The sequence below is a fragment of the Ascaphus truei genome, chromosome 2, assembly GCF_040206685.1.
Source record: "Ascaphus truei isolate aAscTru1 chromosome 2, aAscTru1.hap1, whole genome shotgun sequence".
NCBI lineage: Eukaryota > Metazoa > Chordata > Amphibia > Anura > Ascaphidae > Ascaphus > Ascaphus truei.
In genome coordinates this window covers 65771595-65794417 of record NC_134484.1, presented here as the reverse complement: position 1 = coordinate 65794417, position 22823 = coordinate 65771595, and the positions used below count along the sequence as shown (strand labels likewise).

The following is a 22823-nucleotide window of genomic DNA, read 5'->3' as shown; positions in this document are numbered from 1 at the left end:
TTGCACACCAAACGTCAAGGTAAACCATAATAAGTGCAAGTCCTACACTACACTGCATTTGTTCCCAATACCTCTGTATGAGGGGGAAGAACCATAATAGATTCATTACCTGCAGCAAGATGAGACAAACCACCATTAAAAAGGGGGAGTTGACGTGAGCTCTGGGGGAGGTGCCACAACCTCCATACAACTGATACCAGTCAGAAATTAATTAAACACACAAACCCAGCAAGCTCAAACGCCCACACCCTCCTAATATTGACTATATGTAATGCCACATAGAGTGCAACTGGGCTGTGGCACATGAATATAGGAAAACACAGGGGGTGCTCAGTGCTACATCCAAATGACAAAACATACATGGTAATAATTACAAGAAATGATGCTTCAATACTAATAACATTGCTAATGCTAATAATAAAATATGTTTTTTTAGTTAGAAATTTTGGCCAAAACATCATAAGCTTGCACACCAAACGTCAAGGTAAACCATAATAAGTGCAAGTCCTACACTACACTGCATTTGTTCCCAATACCTCTGTATGAGGGGGACTATTTTGATCTGGTTTGAAACTGATTGGCCGGCAAATCTGAAGAACCCTGATTGGTGGATACCGAGCAAAGCACCCCGCCTAACGCCCACTGGGAGGCAAACTCTGAAACCGTCCCAGTAGACTCGGCGTACGAGTACTCTGCCCGAATACGGGAGTGCGCCAGCGCCCGGAACATCACCACGATGTTTGTCGGGACCCCCCCCTCCAAACACTGCTTCCTGGTTTTACAAATGGCTACCTTAGCCAATGCCAGGAGCAGGTTGACCAGGAGATCCCTAGGCTTATTGTCCCGGGACACTGGGCACCCAAAAATAAAAAGATGAGGTGAGAAGTGCAACCAGAACAGCAGGAGTAAGCTCCTCAAGAAGGAAAAGAGGGGCTGCAGTCTGGCACAACTCGAATAAATGTGATATACGGACTCCTGCTCGCCACAGAAGGGACAGGTGGCGGGGGAGTCCGTAAAGTGTGCCAAATACTCTCCTGTGCTCAGTGCTCCGTGGAGGACTCCCCAACTCAAATCCCCGGCGGGACGGGGAACCAAAGATGAATAGAGTTCCCTCCACCGGGTTCTCTCATCCTCGTTCGCTGGGAATACCCGCCTCCAGACGGTGTCTGGGCGGGTGACAAGGGCGAGGTAATGCACTATATGGAGCACCAGAGAATACAGGACTTTCCTCGGCATGCCGCGGAAACATGCCGGGGACATTTCCCCCAACTTGCTGAGGTTGGGGGAGAGAAGAGCCCGAAGGGGTTGCCGTGACCTTGGTTCCACGCAAAGATCCGGAGAGCCGAAGTTGATAGGATGACAAGGCCTTCCGGTCTGCAATACCCCCTCAATGAAGGTGCGGGAGTCGGGGTGTATGGCATCTTTAATCTCCTGGATCAAACGACGAGGGACGCGTGCAGAACGCAGGTCCATACGGGGCATGAGCACCTCTGCCCGTACCCAATCCCGCCGCTCATAGTCCAGGAGATCCCCGACTCTGGTCACCTGTGCCAGGATTAGCCGGCGGCAAATAGAGGGTGAATCCAACATCCGAGCCCCCACTGCCGGATTATACAGCAGGGGCTCGGCGAGGAAATCAATCCCCACCGCCTGTTTCTTCCTGGTCGCGGAGACCAGTTTTCAGGCCTTCAGTAAGTCCCGGTAGTATGCCGGCAGCTCCGAGAGGTTTCTACCTAAACCCTCGGGCCTGATAAAAAAGAGTTGCCGGTCATACCTCATATTGCGCAGCTGGCGAAAGAAAAAGGTTGCCAGCTGGCACCACTGCGGTGACGGATCTGCGAATAGGTATCTCTGCAGGTATTGGAGGCGGAAAGTGTGTAACTGGGAGCGGACACACACCACTCCCTGTCCACCCTCCTCCAAAGGGAGACACGCAACTCCCGCAGAGACCCAATGCTTCCCCATCCAGAGAAAATCCATCAACTTCCTCTGGATCTTGTTGATAAATTCGGGGGTCGGACCCATGGCTATCAGCCGGTACCAAAGCTGACTGGCCACCAGCTGATTGATTACCAGGGTTCTTCCCCTAAGGGAAAGCATCCTCGACAGATACACCCAAGACCCCAGACGAGCAATGACTCGTTCCTCAAGATCACTGAAGTTTTCTGGGGCTGGGTCTTCCGCAGCAGACAGGTAGACTCCCAGATATTTGAGAGTATTGCTCCCCCACGAGATATTACGAAACGCGGGGGGCAAAGAGTCCACCTGTAAGGGACCCACCAGGATGCCGGAGCACTTGGACCAGTTGATCCGAGCAGAAGAGGCCGCGGTGTAGACCTCTTGGCACTCCTGTGCCCGCTCTAGATCATCTAGGTCCTGGGCCACGAGGAGCACATCATCGGCATAAGCCGACAGGACTACCCGCATGTCGGGCTCCCGCAGCACCAGCCCGGTAAGCCTCTTCCTCAGTAGGCAGAGGAAGGGCTCAATGGCCAGAGCGTACAGTTGCCCAGACAGGGGGCACCCTTGACGCACTCCCCGACCAAACACAAAAGGTGCCGTCAGGGACCAGTTAATCTTCACCAGACACTCTGCAGAAGCGTACAGCATCTGGAGAAAGCCCACAAATTGTGGGCCGAAGCCAAACGCCCGCAGGGTCTGCATAAGGTAACGGTGATCCACTCTGTCAAATGCCTTCTTCTGATCTAGGGACAGGAAGGCGAGTGATAGACCATTCCTCTGCGCGTAGTGCATCAGGTCCCGGACCAGAAAAATGTTGTCATGAATGCTCCGGCCCGGGACAGTATAGGACTGGTCGGGGTGAATCACCTCTGCCAGCACGGACTTGAGCCTCAGCGAAAGCGCTTTGGCTACGATCTTATAGTCCGTGCTAAGCAGTGAGACCGGTCGCCAATTAGAGATCTGACGGAGATCCCCCTTCTTCGGCAACAAAGACAGTATTGCCCGCCGACACGAAAGTGGCATCTCACCGATCTCCAGGGCTTCGGCTAAGACCTCGGTGAAATCAGGTCCCAGCATCTCCCAGAAAAACCGGAAGAACTCCACAGTCAGCCCGTCTAGCCCCGGCGCTTTTCCGCGGGACATGAGACTGAGGGCTTCAGAGAGCTCGGCCAGAGTCAAAGGTAACTCAAGCCGCTCCCTTCCATCCTCACCGACCGTGGGAAGCCCCTCCCATAAGACCCTGCATTTATCTGGCTGGATGGACTCCGGAGAGAAAAGATCTACATAGAATCTCCGGGTTCTGTCCCGGATGCTCTCCGGGTCAGTCAGAGGGGTACCGTCCTCTGCCAACAGGCATGTGATATGTCTACGGTTTCCCCTCTTTTTCTCCAGCGTGTAGAAGAGGCGCGACCCGCGATCCATTTCTCGAAGGAAGTTGATGCGGGATCGCACATACGCCCCCCGAGCTCTCCGATCTTCCAAGTCCCGGAGAGCGCACTTCCTCTCCACGTACATACTCTGCAGGTATTGGTCTCCCGCCACAGACAGCCGCTTCTCGAGATCGAGCACCTCCTCCCTGAGGGCCTCGATCTCAGCATCGCGCCGCCCGCTGGCACCTCTGGTGTACTCCTGACATACGAGGCGCAGATGAACCTTGCCCACGTCCCACCACTGCTCTAACGTGGCAAAGTCTGACCTGCAACCTCTCCAGGCCATCCAAAAGTCTCGGACAGACGTCGCAAACCCCTTGTCCTCCAACAACGTATTGTTGAAATGCCAATAAGTGGCCGAAGGTGCTGCAGGTAGCAGCGTCACCGTCACGGACGCACAATTGTGGTCCGAAAACAGCGCCAGCCTAATGGCACTGGACTGGGCTCGCGACAGGCTGTGGCTGGAAATATACAGCCTGTCGATCCGGGACCAGGACATCCGTTCACCCCTAAACACCCTAACATGGGTGAACTCAGTGGATGCCTCAGGATGTTGTTCTCGCCAGACGTCTACCAAGGAGTAGCGGGTGATGACCTCCCGCAAGGCCGACGCAGAACACGGGTGTGGCTCCTGACCATTCCGGTCCTTCCGAGCCTCGAGGGTACAGTTAAAATCACCCCCGAGCACCACGTATTCGTCCGCGTCGACTGTCTCCAGGTATTCAGACATTCTGACGAAGAACTGCCTTCTCAGGGGTCCGGTGGCAGGAGCATACACGTTCAGGAAATTAAACGTGTAGTCCTCGTGTCGGACCCTGATATGCAACAGGCGACCTGGAACAACAGCTTTGGCAAGCAGCAGCTCTGGTTGAAAAGACTCCGAGAACAGGGTCACCACCCCACTAGATGTTGAAGTGAGATGGCTGAAGAAGACACTGCCTCGCCACTCCAAATGCCAGCTGGCTTCAGCCTCTGGAGTGGTATGAGTTTCCTGCAGGAAACTCACAGAATACTTCCCCTTCTGCAAAAAGGAGAGTACCTGGAACCTGCGAAACCCATCCTTACAGCCGTTAACATTTAGCGTACCGATGCTTAACGCCATTGGTAATCAGGAGTTTTTTGGTTCCTCAAAGGTGCTCAGGGTACTCGAGAAGCCTTTACGTGGTCTCGCATCACTTTTTAAAACTTCAGGACACGAATATGGATAGCCCCGGAGATTTTGGCCTTGTGGTTGGCCCTGATGTAAGCTCCGAGAGAATGGAGAATGACCGAGGCATCTCTCCACTTCTCAAGGGCCAACTTCACCTTCAAGTTTTTATGCTTGTGGAGGGTATCCTCTAGGAAAGCATCTAGCTCCTGGGCAGGGATAACAGGGGTCAAAGAGTCCACCGACTCCACGATGCCAGAAGACTCCTCACTGAGCCCCAACTCCCTAAGCTCCTCTTGACTGAAAGGCTCAAGACCCTCACCCTCCCCTTCGGGGGTCTCTCTCAGTCCTACAGTGGGTTCCCCCTTCGGTGTTTCCACGAGGGGGTCCACTAAATCCTCCACTTCCAACCCCAGGGTAGGATGTTCAGGGGTATCTGGTGGCGGCATGGCAGAGGCAGCGGCTTCTGGAGTGACCTTTTGAACAAAAAAGGTACCCATTACCCTCCTGGTCTCCTCTATCGCCGTATAAGTAAACGGAATGTTAGGGGCATCCGCCTCAATCACGGGAGGGCACTCTTCTGTAGGCACCCCAAGGAGAGAGTCTAGCCTGGCAGTCATCTTTGACAAAGACCAAAACTCCCCACTAAGAGGGTTCACGTCAGATAGCCTCCAGTTGAAATCCGAAGTGCTCACTAAAGCATCCCTACCTACACCTGCCTCCCCCTCTCCATCCTCACCCATGGGGGTCAGCCCTAGCCCATCCCCTACATCTGGTGATGCAAAACCTGACTCCGCCTCAGGTGCAACACTCGAAGACGGTACAGCCGGAGGGGGATCTTGGCTGGCTCCAAAGATAGGTGCATTCGGCAAGGCAAATTCACCGAAACACAATTCTTCTGGGGATGCTTTCCAACCGGGAGGGGCGTTGAGAGGCACCCCAACGTCTATATCTATGGGCAAGGCCTCATGCTGCTGAGCATTTTGGCCTTCCACCCCAGAGACGCCGGGTACCTTCAGTTGTATCCCCTCCAGAAATTCGAGGGGGGGGGGGCTGTACGTGTGTAGGATCCGGTTTACACTGGCTAATCATAACCAGTGGGCCGGACAGGACCACCTTTTGCGGAACTGATGTTACGTTCCGCTTCAGAGACTTCAGAGAGTAAACGTAATATGGTTCACCCTCCTCTACCTCCTCAATCACCCTCTTATTTGTTTTAATTTTGCTCTTTCTGGGGATTGATTCCCCAGGAGAGAGTGCCGCTACCTCCATAACAGGAGCTTCCTCCTGCTCCCCCACACTCTGTACGGTGCTTAAATTGGGGGTAAGGTGTTCTTGGGGGGGGGGACAGCGACAACAGAGGGTGACTGTTGTGGGTTGACTTTTCCTTTCTCCCTCTTTGTAGGGGGGAGAGGTTCAGATGTCACTGTTTGAGATGGGCCAGTGACATCTTCTGTGGACCCAGGGGAGGGCTGGGCCCTCAAGGGCTCCGCCGCGGTGGGCGCAGCGGCACAGGGTATTTCTCCTCGGGGGGAGACAGTGATAACAGAGGGTGGTCGCTCCAGGGCGACCCCCTCTCCTTCTCTCCGCTCTCCAGGGAGAGGTGCAGAAGTCACTGTTCCAGATGGGACAGCGACATCTCCTGTGGTCCCTGGAGGGACCTGGGCCCCCGAGGGCTCCGCTGCGGTGGGCGCAGCGGCACAGGGTATTTCCCCTCGGGGGGAGACAGTGATAACAGAGGGTGGTCGCTCCAGGGCGACCCCCTCTCCTTCTCTCCGCTCTCCAGGGAGAGGTGCAGAAGTCACTGTTCCAGATGGGACAGCAACATCTCTTGTGGTCCCTGGAGGGACCTGGGCCCCTGAGGGCCCTGCTTTGGTGGGCACAGCGGTACGGGGTGTCTTGGCAGAGGGAGGGGCGGGTGTAGGAGTTGGGATAAGTCCTCTGTTCCCTTTGGGGCAACTCCTACGAGTGTGCCCCAGCTCCTTGCACAGATAACATCTGATTCCCTCCGTGCCATAGAACACTGTGTACATTATGCCCTCGTAGGGCACCCTAAAAGAACCCTCCACAGATTCTGTGTTCCCCGGCAGCAGCACTTGTACCTGCCGCCTAAATGAGAGCACGTGCCTCAGCGCTCTATCCCTGCAGCCCAGTGGAATTTTTGTTATGGGAGACTTAATGTCTCCCAGGACTTGCAGGTGCAGCCGCATGAGGCTATCTGGGATGAAGGGGGGCACATTGGAGAGAATAATTCTAGTGCCTAACCCCTCCATGGGTTCTACAGGGATGTAGGTCCCCCCTACACTGATGCCTTTCTGCACCAGGGTGTGCTTGGCAGCCAGCGTACGGAGGAAGAAAACGCCTCTCCCGTACATCTTGCTGGCCGCCACCACAGCAGAGGGACCCACAACGTCTGCCACAGCCCTAACATAAATCTCCATGCTAAGGCCAGGTGACATTGGGCACCTCACCCCAAGCTTCCTGCTCAGACAGGGCGTGGCCCCAGCATTGTTATTACTGGGGTCAACGCCTGCAGCTGCCACCTGCGCCCAAATTGGAACTGGGACTGCAGGGGTTAAACTGACAACAGGAGCTGGGGGAGATGTAGCCAGGGCACTGGAAGTACCAGGCCTAGGGCTGTGGTTATTGCTCCTAGGGGTCCCAGTTTTTGGAGTCCGATGTCCAGGTGTGGCCCCTGTTGCTGCACTAGTCCTATTCCCCCCAGGCATGATGAAATAAGCCTCTAAGTAAGGGGATGAAATAGTGCTTAGGGAGAGAGATGCAGAGAGGTAACTATCTTTTTAAGAACCAATTAACTATCTCTCTGCACAGGGAGGGAAAAGAAAACAGCTTTTAAAACCTGCTGTAATCTTCTCTTTCTCCCCTTAATTATTTAACTCTCTCTCTCTCTCTTACAAGAAACCACACACAAAAAAGAAGGTTTTAAAGTAAGACACAGAGCTCTCAATTGCAAATGAAAAAGAAAGAAATCAGGCTTTAAATTAAAGTGAAAACTGGAATTAAAAAAAAACAACCAGAGGTGGGGGAGGGGAGAGGGGTTGAGACTGCAATTCCTGCCAGCCAAATTGCAGCTTTGCTGGGTTGAAATACAGCAGCCTCTGGGTGAAAACAAAAACGGTTTTTAAACCTGAAAAAACCACCCGAACCCTCTACAAAAACCACTGTATACTCACAGTATACTCCCCCACAGATCCACACCAAAGTATACCAAAAAAGAAAGAAGAAAAAAAGAAAGAATACAACCTGATTCTTCAGCAATTGCCTGGGAGCTCTGAGTGGAAAAGAAGCAGGCTCCAGCACAGCTACACACAGGAAAACAGGGCCTATGCAGAACCCTTCCTTTTACCTCTGTGAGAGGGGAAAACCATAATAGATTCATTACCTGCAGCAAGATGAGACAAACCACCATTAAAAAGGGGGAGTTGACGTGAGCTCTGGGGGAGGTGCCACAACCTCCATACAACTGATACCAGTCAGAAATTAATTAAACACACAAACCCAGCAAGCTCAAACGCCCACACCCTCCTAATATTGACTATATGTAATGCCACATAGAGTGCAACTGGGCTGTGGCACATGAATATAGGAAAACACAGGGGGTGCTCAGTGCTACATCCAAATGACAAAACATACATGGTAATAATTACAAGAAATGATGCTTCAATACTAATAACATTGCTAATGCTAATAATAAAATATGTTTTTTTAGTTAGAAATTTTGGTTTGTGTGTTTAATTAATTTCTGACTGGTATCAGTTGTATGGAGGTTGTGGCACCTCCCCCAGAGCTCACGTCAACTCCCCCTTTTTAATGGTGGTTTGTCTCATCTTGCCGCAGGTAATGAATCTATTATGGTTCTTCCCCCTCATACAGAGGTATTGGGAACAAATGCAGTGTAGTGTAGGACTTGCACTTATTATGGTTTACCTTGACGTTTGGTGTGCAAGCTTATGATGTTTGGCCAAAATTTCTAACTAAATAACCATATTTTATTATTAGCATTAGCAATGTTATTAGTATTGAAGCATCATTTCTTGTAATTATTACCATGTATGTTTTGTCATTTGGATGTAGCACTGAGCACCCCCTGTGTTTTCCTATATTCATGTGCCACAGCCCAGTTGCACTCTATGTGGCATTACATATAGTCAATATTAGGAGGGTGTGGGCGTTTGAGCTTGCTGGGTTTGTGTGTTTAATTAATTTCTGACTGGTATCAGTTGTATGGAGGTTGTGGCACCTCCCCCAGAGCTCACGTCAACTCCCCCTTTTTAATGGTGGTTTGTCTCATCTTGCTGCAGGTAATGAATCAAATATGGTTCTTCCCCCTCATACAGAGGTATTGGGAACAAATGCAGTGTAGTGTAGGACTTGCACTTATTATGGTTTACCTTGACGTTTGGTGTGCAAGCTTATGATGTTTTGGCCAAAATTTCTAACTAAAAAAACATATTTTATTATTAGCATTAGCAATGTTATTAGTATTGAAGCATCATTTCTTGTAATTATTACCATGTATGTTTTGTCATTTGGATGTAGCACTGAGCACCCCCTGTGTTTTCCTATATTCATGTGCCACAGCCCAGTTGCACTCTATGTGGCATTACGTATAGTCAATATTAGGAGGGTGTGGGCGTTTGAGCTTGCTGGGTTTGTGTGTTTAAAATATATATATATATATATATATATATATATATATATATATATATATATATATATATATATATATGTAAAAGGTTTGCAAACCATCAAGTGAACCAGCCGGACCCTTAGACTTTATATGTGTACATAAAATAACTACCGCACTGAATAATCTATATCAATACAGAACTTAATTCCCATCATATGTACTGTATAAAAAAGAGTAGTAAAGCATAGGGAAGAGAAGAACAAGACAAAGAAATGGGGAGCGAATTCAATAAAGTGCAAACCCCAAAAATATCCAGGTAAATGGAATCAATAGAATCGGTAGATGGGGTGCAATAAATGAGATGGGCCCACACACAATAGTTAATTAGATCTCCCAAAACCTTAGTGGAATGATCCCCAAAAATACAGTGTCATTTAAACGTATGTAGCAGGCCTTTTCTTCAGAGTTCATATGCATCAGAGGGGCATACCTCGAAAGGAATATACAGAAGATAATGGTGCAGATTGTAGCAACAGACAAATGTTATAGATGATTAAAAGCACTTTATAATGTACACTCACAATGTAACCTATTCAAAAACACATTGGTTAAAAGTTTAGACTCCATTCAGCCAATAGTCTCACCACCGCCCGATGCGCTACAGCGTCCCTCGTGACTCGCTTGTGTCCGTGACGTCAGTTCCGGCATACACAACTCTAGGGAAGTTGATGGCAGTGTAGCGACGTCAGTCCTGAGCAGCAGCAGACGAGATCCGACTACTTGTTTTGCTCTTTAGGCTTCGTGAGGAGTCCCATTATAATGAGACAATGACACTCCTGATGGTTTATGGAGAGCTGGCCACAGTGGCCCAAATCACACGGCTATAACAGTTCCATGTCTCCTGTGCTCCGCTTCGTGTACATTGGATGCCTGTCAGCCTCCGTTTCTCACGGCAACCCAACGCGCATTTCACACCAACTGTGCTTCCGGGATCAGGCAGAAAATATACTGGGCTCATTTAAATATCCCCCTATGTAAATGTCTAATAATGAATTCATTTTGCTTCATATCTCAATAATACTTGTTTCCAACAAATAAAATGCTTTCTGTATGGCTCTAGTGGTGATTATTAACGTGCCTAGCTATTGGGGTATTCATTTTTCATGAAATGTCTCTGACATGTTCTAGGACCCTCCCTATTTTCCCTACATATTTCATCCTTCCAACGCAGGTTGAAAGGTTTTATTCTACAATTAATATAGTGACGTACGTCCAGTACAGTAACTAAAATCTGTTGCTCTTGATTTAAGGTTACAGGCTCTACAGTGTCCACATTAGTAGGAACCCAATCACTTGAAATTTCAAAAGGTATTTATTAGGTGGGGAGTAGTTTCTACAGACAACAATATCCCTCAATTACTAGATTTCCTACTTATAACTTTGGGGTAAATTTTGTTTAAATTTTTTCTAACGCGCTTCTCACCAAGAAACTCTGTATTAGAGTGCTTATGCTAATGAGAACACGTCTCTCGGAGGCATAATAATCTAATGCTTTTATAACTGGCAGATCATTTTCTTGTTCATTACTGGGATTTGGGGAGAATTAATTCTTATTGACATCAGTAATGTTTTATTTTACAGACCAGAATTTTAGTAACTATATCTCCTGTGGATTAAAATTAATTTGCTATGTATAAATGTATTTGTTTATGAGATATTACGTTTGTAATCTGTTCCTCACTGACAGTACCCTTAGATATAGCCTTCACCTCACTGTGGCAGACTGTGTGTGCACGTGTTGGAGACAGAGGTATATTGACTAAGCTCTGATGAGGATTATATGGCTTTGACCCACAACACTTTTGACTTGATCGTGCTCAGATACCCCTCATCAGAATGAGGAATCCTGGCAATAGGCCTTATTTAGAATACTCTGAAGCCAGGTCCCTGTGCTAGAGAACATTTTGTTGTCCTATTCATGTGAATATACTTGATGTCTAACTCCCTCTACCCTTTCTATCACCTCTATCCCTCTATGTGCATGTGATGGAGAAAAAACACTCAAAGAAGAGACATACTATCTTTTTCACACTCTACCGCCATGTCTCTGTTTCTGTATAAGACACTGTGTCAGACAAACACACTGCAGACACATATGCTATCTCTTCCTCTCCCTATCTTTTTATCTGTGTAAATGTGCAGAAAAGGGAAATTCTGGGAATACACCACATATCCTGGTGTCTCTCCACCCATGGCTGTGTGCTTCTCACACAGACCCAAGTGTGATTATCTTTGAGAGGGATATAGTTAATCCAAGAACAGAATTCATCTTGACTTAACCATGCCTCGAGCTGAACCCCTCTCCCATTCCCAATAAACTACCATACAACTTCTTGGGAGAAAAAACAGTCCCAGATTTATTTATAAATATAACATTTATCCCAACTAGGGACCCAGCCAGATTGCTCCGCTGATATCTATCCAGAGCTCGAGGGATACCCCCAGCTCATGCTCATTAAGCCATTCAGCACCTTAGACCAAATGGCTAAAAGCCCTCATATGGAAGGTCACCACTATTTCGACGGCCTAAGCCGAGAATGGTACCGCCTTCCCCAAATGACCATACAGAAGGACACCATCATTCTGGCCGCCTAAGCCTGTAATGGTACCGTTTACGAGGTCTAAGGCCTCTCTTCAGGAGCCAACACGGACTGAGTCCCCCCCTCCCACCCCCGCTCAGAGTATACATTACTCCCGCCATAAAATTCCCAAGCTGCGACCTATACTAAGCAGTATCCCAACTCTCTTTAAAAAGCCGCCATTCCTTCATGCCTAAAGACAGGGTGGGTAGGTGGGAACTTCACTTCAGTAGATTTTTGAAGAAAGAGGGCGGTAATATCCCTCTCCCTATCTTAAGTACCCTTTATTAACCCCCCGTCGCCCCTGGCCTGCCCTCACGGCTCCTTATGGGAGTGTACCCTCAACCGTAAGTAATGCCGTTCCTCCCCTTACAGGTCCAGGGCTTTCTGTGTCTACCACATCCTCTCCCTGTCTGCCTTTTGTGGCGTACCTCTTAAAAAGAAACACAGAGGAAGAGGTGGTAATGGCATCTTCTTTTGGAGTGGATGTACTCAACTCCTGATCACTTTGGTTTTGTTGCTTTAGCTCTATGTGGCACTAAACATTAGATAGTAAATTGATGACATGATCTCACCTTGAGAATATCTGCATACTCTACTATATTGTGAGATTTCTATTGGACAGTGTTACCGTGAGGTTAACGCTGACAGAGACAACAACAAAAACTATCTAGATTTCTTTTGCCACAGTGCACTAACCATATTTTCCCCACTTCAAAAGTATATTAGGCTCTTTTTAAATGCAAACCAGTTCTAATAAGATTGTAGGGGTTAAGGAAGCCATCTGTTAGTGTATCTATTATATTATTTGAAGGCTAATCACTATAAGGAACAGACTTGTCTTTACTTCGGTTTAAGCCCTTTGCTTTTAAAGCTGTAAAATTGATAAAAGGTTTTGTATTGGAAAAACTCGGAACATCCAAAAGGTGTGTAATATTTATTAACAGGGTCAGCCATGGAGACGCAATAATGGGAGGAGTCCATCAATTTAATTTCTTTATAACTAAGGACACCACTCATGGACTCCATTAAAGTTATTATCCAACAGAGGCACAGGTTGAACGAATGAGGGATATAATATGTTAAAAGTAAATACTTTTTAGTGCACACCTTGGAAATTGCATATTGAAATGTGAATTATTTAGTGTATTTTCCTGGTCTTCTGTGTGTCCTTTTCCTCTTCCTTTGCCATATTGGTTCTCAGAACGGAAAATGTATGAATAAACTCAATTCCTTTGGGTTTGGATTCAGGGAGATTAACAATCACCCCAAACATTCCAGAGTCCCAGTTAAAAGTCCATATACACATTACGGAAATTTTGGGATACCCACAAAAATTGTTTAAAATAACTTATACAGTACTTGATTTATTTGAAACATACTTCAGTCACCTATATTTATGCATCACTGCCATTGAGCTTATGTTGCCGTTTGTGGGTCTGCATTTGTAATGAGGCTGTAGTAGTAGAAGTACAGTACATCCTAGCTTTAATGTCAAAGTAACCTCAGTCAAATGTCTGATTTATTAAAGTTAATTGGAGTTCCTTTATTTAGTTTGTTACATTGTAGAATTAGTATTAAATAGTGACAGTATGTGGTGTTGATTAATGATGCATTACTTCTGCATCAGAAGGGTAATTTGTATAAAAGGCAAAAAACTTAAGTTTGTGTTACTAGCCCCAAGTCATGTATATAACTGTAGTCTAAATGGGGAATAGTTGAAATGATAACTTTATTATTTATTTATTTATACAATGTTTTACCGGGAAGTAATACATTGAGAGTTACCTCTCGTTTTCAAGTATGTCCTGGGCATATAGTTAAGATGGCAAATCTTTATTTATTATTAATAGGAATAGTCCAATACATCTTCTTTGGAATGCTCTGGCAGCATTCCCAAAGAGGCACCACTGAGATCCATGGGCAGGGTGCCATCTAACCTAAGCATTCACCCTATCACTTGAGACAGAACTGTAGAGATTCTTTCCTTCCTATAATTCCCTGGTGATACTCCTAGGTCTCAACTAGGAGTTTAGTCTGACATACCCTGTAATTCCCTGGTGATACTTCTAGTTCTTAACTAGGAGCCTAGTCTGAAGTAACTGCATTCCCCTATTGTGGGTGGAACACACCTCAGAGCCATATAGTGGGACCCTATTTCTTAGTGAACACTTCCCTGTTCTGGGGGACACAAACTTCCCAGCCGGGAGTCTGTACTTCAATGACTCCTACATTTCTAAGAAGCCTATCTTCAAGGGCACTTCACTATCTATCAAAACAACAAAAGGGCTTCTACCCCAGTTACATCAGTACTTAACTATGTACAGGTGAGACCCCTTCCTTGGATCTCAAGGTGGAGCTCTAGGTCCCTACTATTTATAACTCTACCCCATCTCTCTGTCTCTGGGCAGAAAAGGGGCAGAGCTGAGCCTTTGTCGAGTCACTTTGAACCATGTGACTATTCCAGCATGTTATAGAACAGGGGGGCGCAAACTTTTTTCCCTGCGCCCCCCTGCCGGCTGTCCCCTCACTCCCGCGCCCCCCCCCCCCCCCCCCAACCCCAACTTACCCTCGCTCCGGCGTAATGACGTCACGTTGCCATAGCAACGTGACGTCACATGACCTCGCAGCGTCATTTTGACGCCGCGTTGCCATGGCGACGCCGGGAGGAAGCCGCCGGAGCCACGGGTAAGTATGGTTTACAGAGGCCCTGCAGCTCCCCCGGCACTAAATTTAAGTGCCTTCGGGAAGCGCGCGGGGCCTCTGTAAACCCCCGCGCCCCCCGTCGGCAGTCTCGCGCCCCCCCTGGGGGTCGCGCCCCACAGTTTGCGCACCGCTGTTATAGAATACAGAGACTAAACGGACTTCTGCCTGGTTACTTTGACTTTGCAACAATGTAACAAAACGGGGTATTACTAGGAGTTAACGCCTTAAATCCCTTGTAACCCCTTAAACTAATTAGGAATCCCATAGAGTGCTACATATATATATATACAATGACAAAAAAAAGTTTGTTAAGCCCTTAGGGTTTTCATATATTTCAAACCTAAAATTTTATTAGATCTTAATCTACAGCTGCAGTGGCTGTTATTCAAACAAATCACGCGTTGTGTACATCGGAATACCGATGTCATGACGCGGGATGTCTTCCAACCATTCCTCCTTAAGAGGCGAGTGCAGAAAATGGCATTTTAGACACTTAAATTGACTCAGTAGTACAGTACTGTACACATTGTAATTCATTCATTTCATTGCACTCAAAGAAACAGAATCCATGAAATTCAACAAAGCAATCGTGATAAGCTCGGGTGCCTGGGGCGATTGGCCGCGTTCGTGCTGCGTGGAGTACAGCAGAGCACACAAAATCGGCGCCGTGATGTGTTTGAATAGCGGCCGCTGCAGCTGTAAGGCCTAGTAATAGATAAAGATAACCTGATCAAACAAATGACACAAAAACATGATACTTTTTCAACGTGTATTTATCCACAAATCCTTCAACACTCAATATCTGTATGTGAAACTTTAGATTCAGTACCTGATGACACCCCATTGAGCAGCAATGACTTCAACTAAGCATTTCCTGTAACTGCTGGTCAGTCTCTTACATCGGTTTTAGGGATTGGTGGCCCATTCCTCCTTAAATAACTGCTTCAACTCAGTGACATTTGAGGGCTTCCTTGCATGGACAGCTCACTTCAGGTTCTGCAACTACATTTTGATTGGGTTTAAGTCCGGAGCTTGACAAGGCCATTCTAAAACACGGAAAAGGGAGACCAAAAAGCGCACCAGCTGGTGCGCTTTTTGGTCTCCCTTTTCCCTGTATTGCATTGAGTAGCTGCACAGCCTGCCTGCCTGCCCTACTAGGATGTGAGTACTTGTATATTTTTCAGGGGAATCTGCCAATGAGACTGATGGTGAGTGGGTTGCACCACACACCACCTGTCTTCAGGAGGATAGTACCCATTATATGACACAATAGGTACTATATCAATTGTTAGTACCCTGGTACAGTGGTCTGGCTTATTATCATTTTGAGATATACCTGCATTTGAGCACTTCAGCTATTTTCCACATTCTAAAACACGGAATATTTTCTGCAGTCATTCTTTTGTAGATCTGCTTGTATGTTTAGGATCATTTTCTTGTTGCATGACCCACTTTCGGTGCAGTTCCAACTCAGACAGACGGCCTGACATTCTCCTCTAGATCTTCTGATACAATACAGAATTCATGGTTGTGTATATGATGGCATGCCGTCCAGGTCCTGAGGCAGCAAAGCAGCCCCAAACCATCACACTCCCACCACCATGATTGGGATGCGTCTTTCTGTTCAAACGCAGTGGTCCTGGGTAGAGTGACTGTGGATTTGAACTTTCTCCATTTGTAGGCTCTCTGTCTGACAGTGGATTGGTGGAGCCCCAAATACTTATAAATGGTTTTGTAACCCTTTCTATACTGATGAGCATAAATATATGCTTTTCTAAGATCCCCAGAGATTTCTTTTGATCGTGACATGAGGTGTTTTCACACACCTGTACGGTGAAGACCAAAGTTTTTGATCTTTATTTAGGGTGGGGGAAACCCGCCCCTGAAGATCTACCTAAATTATTTAATTATCTGATTCTAATTATCCCTTTTAATTTAGCTGATAAAACCAGGGTTTCACTTACTTTTGTACATAACCTGACTCTTAATTACTCATTGTTTGTCTAATTCATACAGTACATCATTTTGTTTCAAGAGACATGGAATTGGTTAATATAAACCCTATTGGATATTTAAGAAAAGGTTTGTTTTAATTCAAGAAGATTATCATAGAAAACGATGGAATTTGCGTAATTATCATTGAGGTTAACAAACATTTTCTCGCAACTGTATAGACATATATACATATAGGGCCCAGGATATACACTCTTGTCATACAATGTTGTTGTCCTCGCTCCCACATATTACTGCTCTACAGAATATTTTGCCACAATACAAATAAAAGATAATAACTATAATATAATCGTATTCTGCAGATGTGAAGTCTCCATGAAAGGATGTTCAGGTTGATATGTGTTCATTCCATTAAACACATTTGTCTTATTAGTGTGGTTTCTAACTTACATTTTCTTGTTTTTACTCCAATCAGGTGTGGCTTTCCCCTGGACCATCAACCTTCATCATTTCAGTGTTTATACTCTTCTTGGACATCAAGTGATACTTAATTTAGTGGAGCCTATTGGTTGTACCTCCACACTCGCTGTCACATCGCACAGTCTGCCGTCCCCAGGGTCTGATCCTGGGCATTCATTTGTTGTCTGCCTCCATGTCGACCTTGAATCATTAGAAATAAAATGCTCAAATCCCCAGGTTAGTAACTTGAATTGATTTGTGAACTTGACTTAAAAATAACTTAATTTTTCTATATAGCGTGTGTGTGTGCGCGCCAGCTAGCGGTGGGACATGTACCAGCGGGGGGGGGGGGGGTGGAGATGTACCAGCGGGGGGGGGGAGATGTGCCAGCTAGCGAGGGGAGATGTACCAGCAGAGCAGGGGGGGGGGGGGAGACACATGTGCCGGCAGCGGGGGGAGGTACCAACGGTGGGTGGGGGGCCGTGAAAATGTTTCGCCAGCGAGGGTAGACGTACCAATGTGGGGGGGGGGGGCAGGAAGATGTGCCGGCAGTGAGTGGACATGCTATTTCAGTTATATTGGCGCAACAAAGTGGAAGGCTGCATTTGTCTGTCTGTCTAGTTAAGTTAACTTAGTTAAGTTATGGTAGTTAACTGAGTATGGTAAACCCCATCCTCATTGCTTCATCTTAACCCTGGCTGTGCTTAAAGCTGTGACCATGCAGCAAGCTTAAGCCTATAGGGAACCATGTTAAAAATGGTTTTGAAGCAAAAAGTGGCACTGTGTGTGTGTGTGTTTGTGTGTATAGACACATGTGTATATATACACATATACTGTATATATATTATATATATATAATTTCCTAACAGGGCCATTAAAGTTAGGGTGGTTTAATTCAGATCTGCTTTGATGTATTCTCAAGTTTTGTAACTTGAACTCGTTTCAAAATGTTATAGTTACAGCATAAATGCATCTTTTGGATAAAGGAATCAAATAAGTAGCAGATGTGCAGTTTTTGAATCCTGACGCATGTGGATACACGTGCTCAAATGCAATAAAAATTCCAGTCAAATTCTCACCCTCAGTGCTCTTTCACGCAACATGAAACTCTGATTGGAGGATACTAGCAGTTAAGTTAGTCTGGAAAATATCAGAACAAAGCATATGAAAAAGGTGCTCGGAGATGCAACACATGATGTTACTTAGTTTATGTTTGCATTCTTTGCAACTAGTAGTTTGTATATTCCGTTTTTAAGCCTTGGGGATTCTTGGGGAGAATCGAGACGGTTCATAAAAAGCCCTTTGAGAAATGATCTCAATAAAGTCTGACAAGAGCATGATAAAGACTTTCAATTGACCTAAGAAAAAGGATACAAAACATTTTCAGGGTGAAACAAAAAAAGCCACAGTAATTGTCCATAGCCAGGAGCTGTTGGTTGTTTATTTCAGGGGTATGTTGGAAAATACTTATTTAATGAAAGGCTAGTTGACATATTGAATAGGATAGGTTTAGTTAGGAATATCTAAGTACATGATTACTGAATGCGGAATTAATGGTTATTATTAATTAGAGTCTACATTTACAGATACAGTAGCCAAGGAAAGACTTCAGACTTGGGAGAGGTGGATACATAGACTTACAGCTGCAGCGGCCGTTATTCGAACACTTCACGCGTTGTATACCTTGGAATACCATGTCATGGCGCGTGATTTCTTCCAACCGTACCGCCTTAAGACGCGAGTGCAGGAAATGGCATTTTAGTGTTCTGGTTTTTAAACACTTGAAATTGACACAGTAGCACAGTTGCACAGTAGCACAGTACTGTACACATTATAATTCATTTATTTCATTGCACACAAAGAAACAGAATCCATGAAATTCAAACAAAGCCACCGTGATAAACACGTGTGCCTGGGGCGATTGGCTGCGTTAATGCCGCGTGGAATACAGCAACGCACACGAAAACGGCTCTGTGATTTGTTCGAATAACGGCCGTTGTTTCTGTATTTGCCTTCAGTCTCAATGTCTACAGTTATTTACCTGCAAATATGTAGATTTCGCCTTCACCAGTTTTATGCTAACTTTTGAGCTAACCTTTTTAGAAAATCGTTCGACATATCTCATAACAAAACATAAGGAACTGTTCCTGTTTAAACCATTAGGGTCGTTAACAGTGTTCGATTACTCTGTCTCGTAGGTACAGTATTCCAGTGAGAAACTTTTCCATCTTACTTCTTTCCTTCATTTCCCACAAAACTGAAACAATGATAACCGATTTCTTTTATTTATAGAAATGTGTTTCTAGGAAGTAATACATTGAGAGTTACCTCTCATTTTCAATTATGTCCTGGGCACAGAGTTATAACAATACATGGTTACATTAAAAGAACATAGGTTATACAGTCAATTCACAGACATTTCGTGGACAGGTAGAGTTGGAAAATTGGGTACAGGAGATTAAAGGCTGGTGAGTTTCAGATTGAAATAGAGAAGCTTTAACATCACCAGACATCAGCAAACGGCTCACACCCTTTAGCTGCGCCAAAGGCTGTCCACCTTTGGGGCGACGCAGATGTACACTGACGGGTTTCAGATTGAAAGCAGCTGTGACATCAAAGTCCTTTTTCCTCTTCGCTCATTAACATTCCAGTGGGTGGGGTTCCATATAGTAGAAGCAAATGTTAACCCTTAGCATGCTGGTCCTGTGAGGAGGGGAACAGCTTTTGGGTAACCCCATCAGGGTAACCCCATCCGCCTTTGGGGTGACGCAGATGTATACTGAAGGGGTTCAGATTGAATGTAGCCGTAAATTCAAAGTCCTTTGACCTCTTCCTGTTTGAAATAATTGATGGTTCTTGGGCATTATAGTTGTGTGTATGGTAGGTATGAATATTATGTATTTCCATTAAACTAGTGTGATAACTTCCTGAAAATAGCAATGTATGATTTGGGCATTACTGACATTATCCATGTATTACAGATCAATATATTCCTAATAAAATTAGATTATATTGTATTCATAACTATATTAGCAGCTCAGTTTCAATGAACGTTACTCAAACGTTTTGCTATGCCATAATAATGATTGGGTTTAGTTCTCAACACCTCAGTGTCAAAAGTCCATGGAATGCATTGCTTTCCACCTACAGGCCTTTTACATGTACAGTATATAAGAGCAGGTTAGCTACAGAAGACTAGCAGTCTGAGATCTAGTCTTGTTTGCAATGCAAAGCCCTCTGGCAGTCACAGGATTCATTAGGAAGGATTACACCAAAAGATATAGACGGCTGATATTCTTTTATATCCTGACCTAAAAGTTATGAAAATAAGCCCAAATCACAGTCCTCACTGGATATCACAAACCAAGCCTTTGGGACATTTTCAGCCAGAAATCCCCATAGACGTCAATTGAAATTTTAGGGCAAAACAGCCAATCTGGTTGTTGCAGAAGACAAGGCAACAGCACGTAGGGTACCTGAGAAGGCTTGTTTATTCACCTTTGATTAACCAGGAACATAAAGGAGCTTCATTCAGCGTAAAAATGTCACATAACATATTTTATCTTTAACTGTTCATGCCGTGTCTGAAGTGACATCTCTACTCCGGGCGGAAGCAGTGTTGTGCGACTCTTCCGGATGCCAGGACTTCAGTCCTCGCTCTAGCTCAGTCAGAAGAGAACGGATTCTACGCGTTTTGCATACAGCTTGTTCAGGGATTCATGAGTTGAGACATCACTTTCGGTGACAACGCGGAAGTAATATGCGCACCGGCCACAGAGATTTATGTATATTTAATGTGAGTTTATTTCTTGTTCAAGTGTTGTGTACAATATATCTCTTATACAGTACATACTATGCTATGAGAGTTTCTTTCATAATTTTAAAGTGATACTGGAAGATTACTGCATCATCCCTGTGTGAACTCACCAATGTTCCAGCCAGCCTTCGCTCCCATCAGAGAGAACTTGAGTCTCTGATATGCCCTAATCCCTAGGAAAATCTGTGAGTGGAACTGATACACATTTCATCCACTAGACCTTATATAATTGGTCGCACTATTTTGTGTTTATCATTTTCATATTCATGCTGTGAACGTCTGCGCTCGCCACACTTGGAAGACTTCAAGAATTGCATAGACCCAGGAACGGTCTTCAGAGGGTTTTAGAGCTGCTTTTCAATTATCACAATTTATTCACATACTAATTAATTGGTGGTGGTTTTATTTCACTTTTACAATGCATGTATTCACTGTTGTGTTATAGTTGTATTATACAGCTCAACCCTGTTATAGCGCGATCCGCTACAATGCGGATCCTCTTATAACGCGGTCTGAGCGTGGCTACCGTTTATAAAAAGCAAAGCGTTTTTTTTTTTTATACCAATATTCAATGCTTTATAACTAACGGACACACACATGGAGACATACACATACCCACAGTTTTAAAGAAGCAATCTTGGAAACATTTAAATTGAAACACAAGGAGGGGAAAAGGGGAAGTGGAGGGCGAAGGAATGCCCTCGCTACTGCTTGCTGGATGTGGCTATGTGGAGGTGCTACTATCAGGGGTAATGTCAAATAGAAAAAACAGAGACAGGTAGAACCCCAAGGAGAGCACTCTACCAATGTGTAGCCAAAATGTATCAGAACCTAGTAAGGTGGGTGAGTAATGAATTAATTAAAACCAGAAACTTTAATGAGTCTTAAATCTAAATATAAAATAATATGGGGAACACTATAGGTCAAGTAATATACTAATGATAGCCAGTGTACAGTGAATTAATATTAAAAATGAGCAAAGCAGACCACAATAAACTCTGTACTGTAAACCCAGAGTCTGGCCCACAGAGACACACACACACACACACTCTGAACCTCTGCAGAATTGCACCTACCTTAGGATAGGGCAGCTGGACTGGGAACCGTCCATCCAGGGTGCTGGTGAGACAGTGAGTAATGGGGGGCGGGGCGAGAGGGGGAAGCTATTGATCCTGCGCTGCTGCCCCGATGATTTTGATTCTGCTGGTCACCCTCCTCCCCGCATTCTCCGACACGCAGGTAACCTGCACCAGACATGCAGGAAGCCCTCCCTCGACTCCACCGGCTACCCTGTGCGGTCCCGATCGGCGAGCGAGAGGGGAAGCCCTAGTGCAGATCCACTCCCGCCCGGAACAATCTCATTGCCCAGGCGCTGCACGCGAATTGTTCATCCGGCCCACCCTGTGGGCATCCCCGGTCCGGAGAACTACGCACAGGGCCTGGTAGGAGCAGATTGGGGTACAGAGGGTAGAATAGGAATGGGGGCACCAGAATGTGCCACCGTAGACAGGATCGCATGGCGAGCGCTGTTCCGCAGTGGCCATGTTTTAATTAATTTTTTCGCGATCCCTGTTAGAACGCGGTCGCATTATGTGGACCCTAAGCACCGCGTTATAACGGGGTTCAGCTGTATATTCACTAATTATATATTCACTATATCAATACTTGGTTCTGCACCTATATGTTTGTGACACTTGAACAGAATAATTTTTCCATTAGACCAGCTGGATAAGAGCGCCCGATTTACATATTTCAAATCTTCACATAATTTGGCCACATCACTATGCATCCTGGCCAGTAGAATCAGGGTGCAATGCGGCCTAACGTTTTATCTCTACCTAGGTGGCCAACCCAAGGGAGAGTATGAGCGCTGGTGAATACAGTTTTGACAAACATTCTAGGTACCAAGATCTGCTTGGTGACCTCCCCTGTTTGAAGATGCTTATTCGGCCTATACAAAATGTCCTTCAACAATTGAAATGAGGGAACAACAATGCCCCATGCGAGTCCCGGCCAAGCAGGATCGTTGCAGGAAGCCAAGGGTCAACTCTTACTTGTA

The 22823-nt window shown here is 45.8% G+C and overlaps 1 protein-coding gene across 6 annotated transcripts in view; it reads left to right on the top strand.

Annotated features, from left to right (window-relative positions):
• The window catches only part of VPS13B (vacuolar protein sorting 13 homolog B), a 1123013-nt gene that overhangs the window by 550760 nt on the left and 549430 nt on the right, over positions 1-22823 (top strand). For all 6 annotated transcript variants that reach the window (XM_075582636.1, XM_075582637.1, XM_075582642.1 and 3 more), the window contains exon 24: positions 16964-17184. In XM_075582636.1, coding sequence (XP_075438751.1) covers positions 16964-17184 — 221 coding nt within the window. The remainder of the gene's footprint in view (positions 1-16963; positions 17185-22823) is intronic.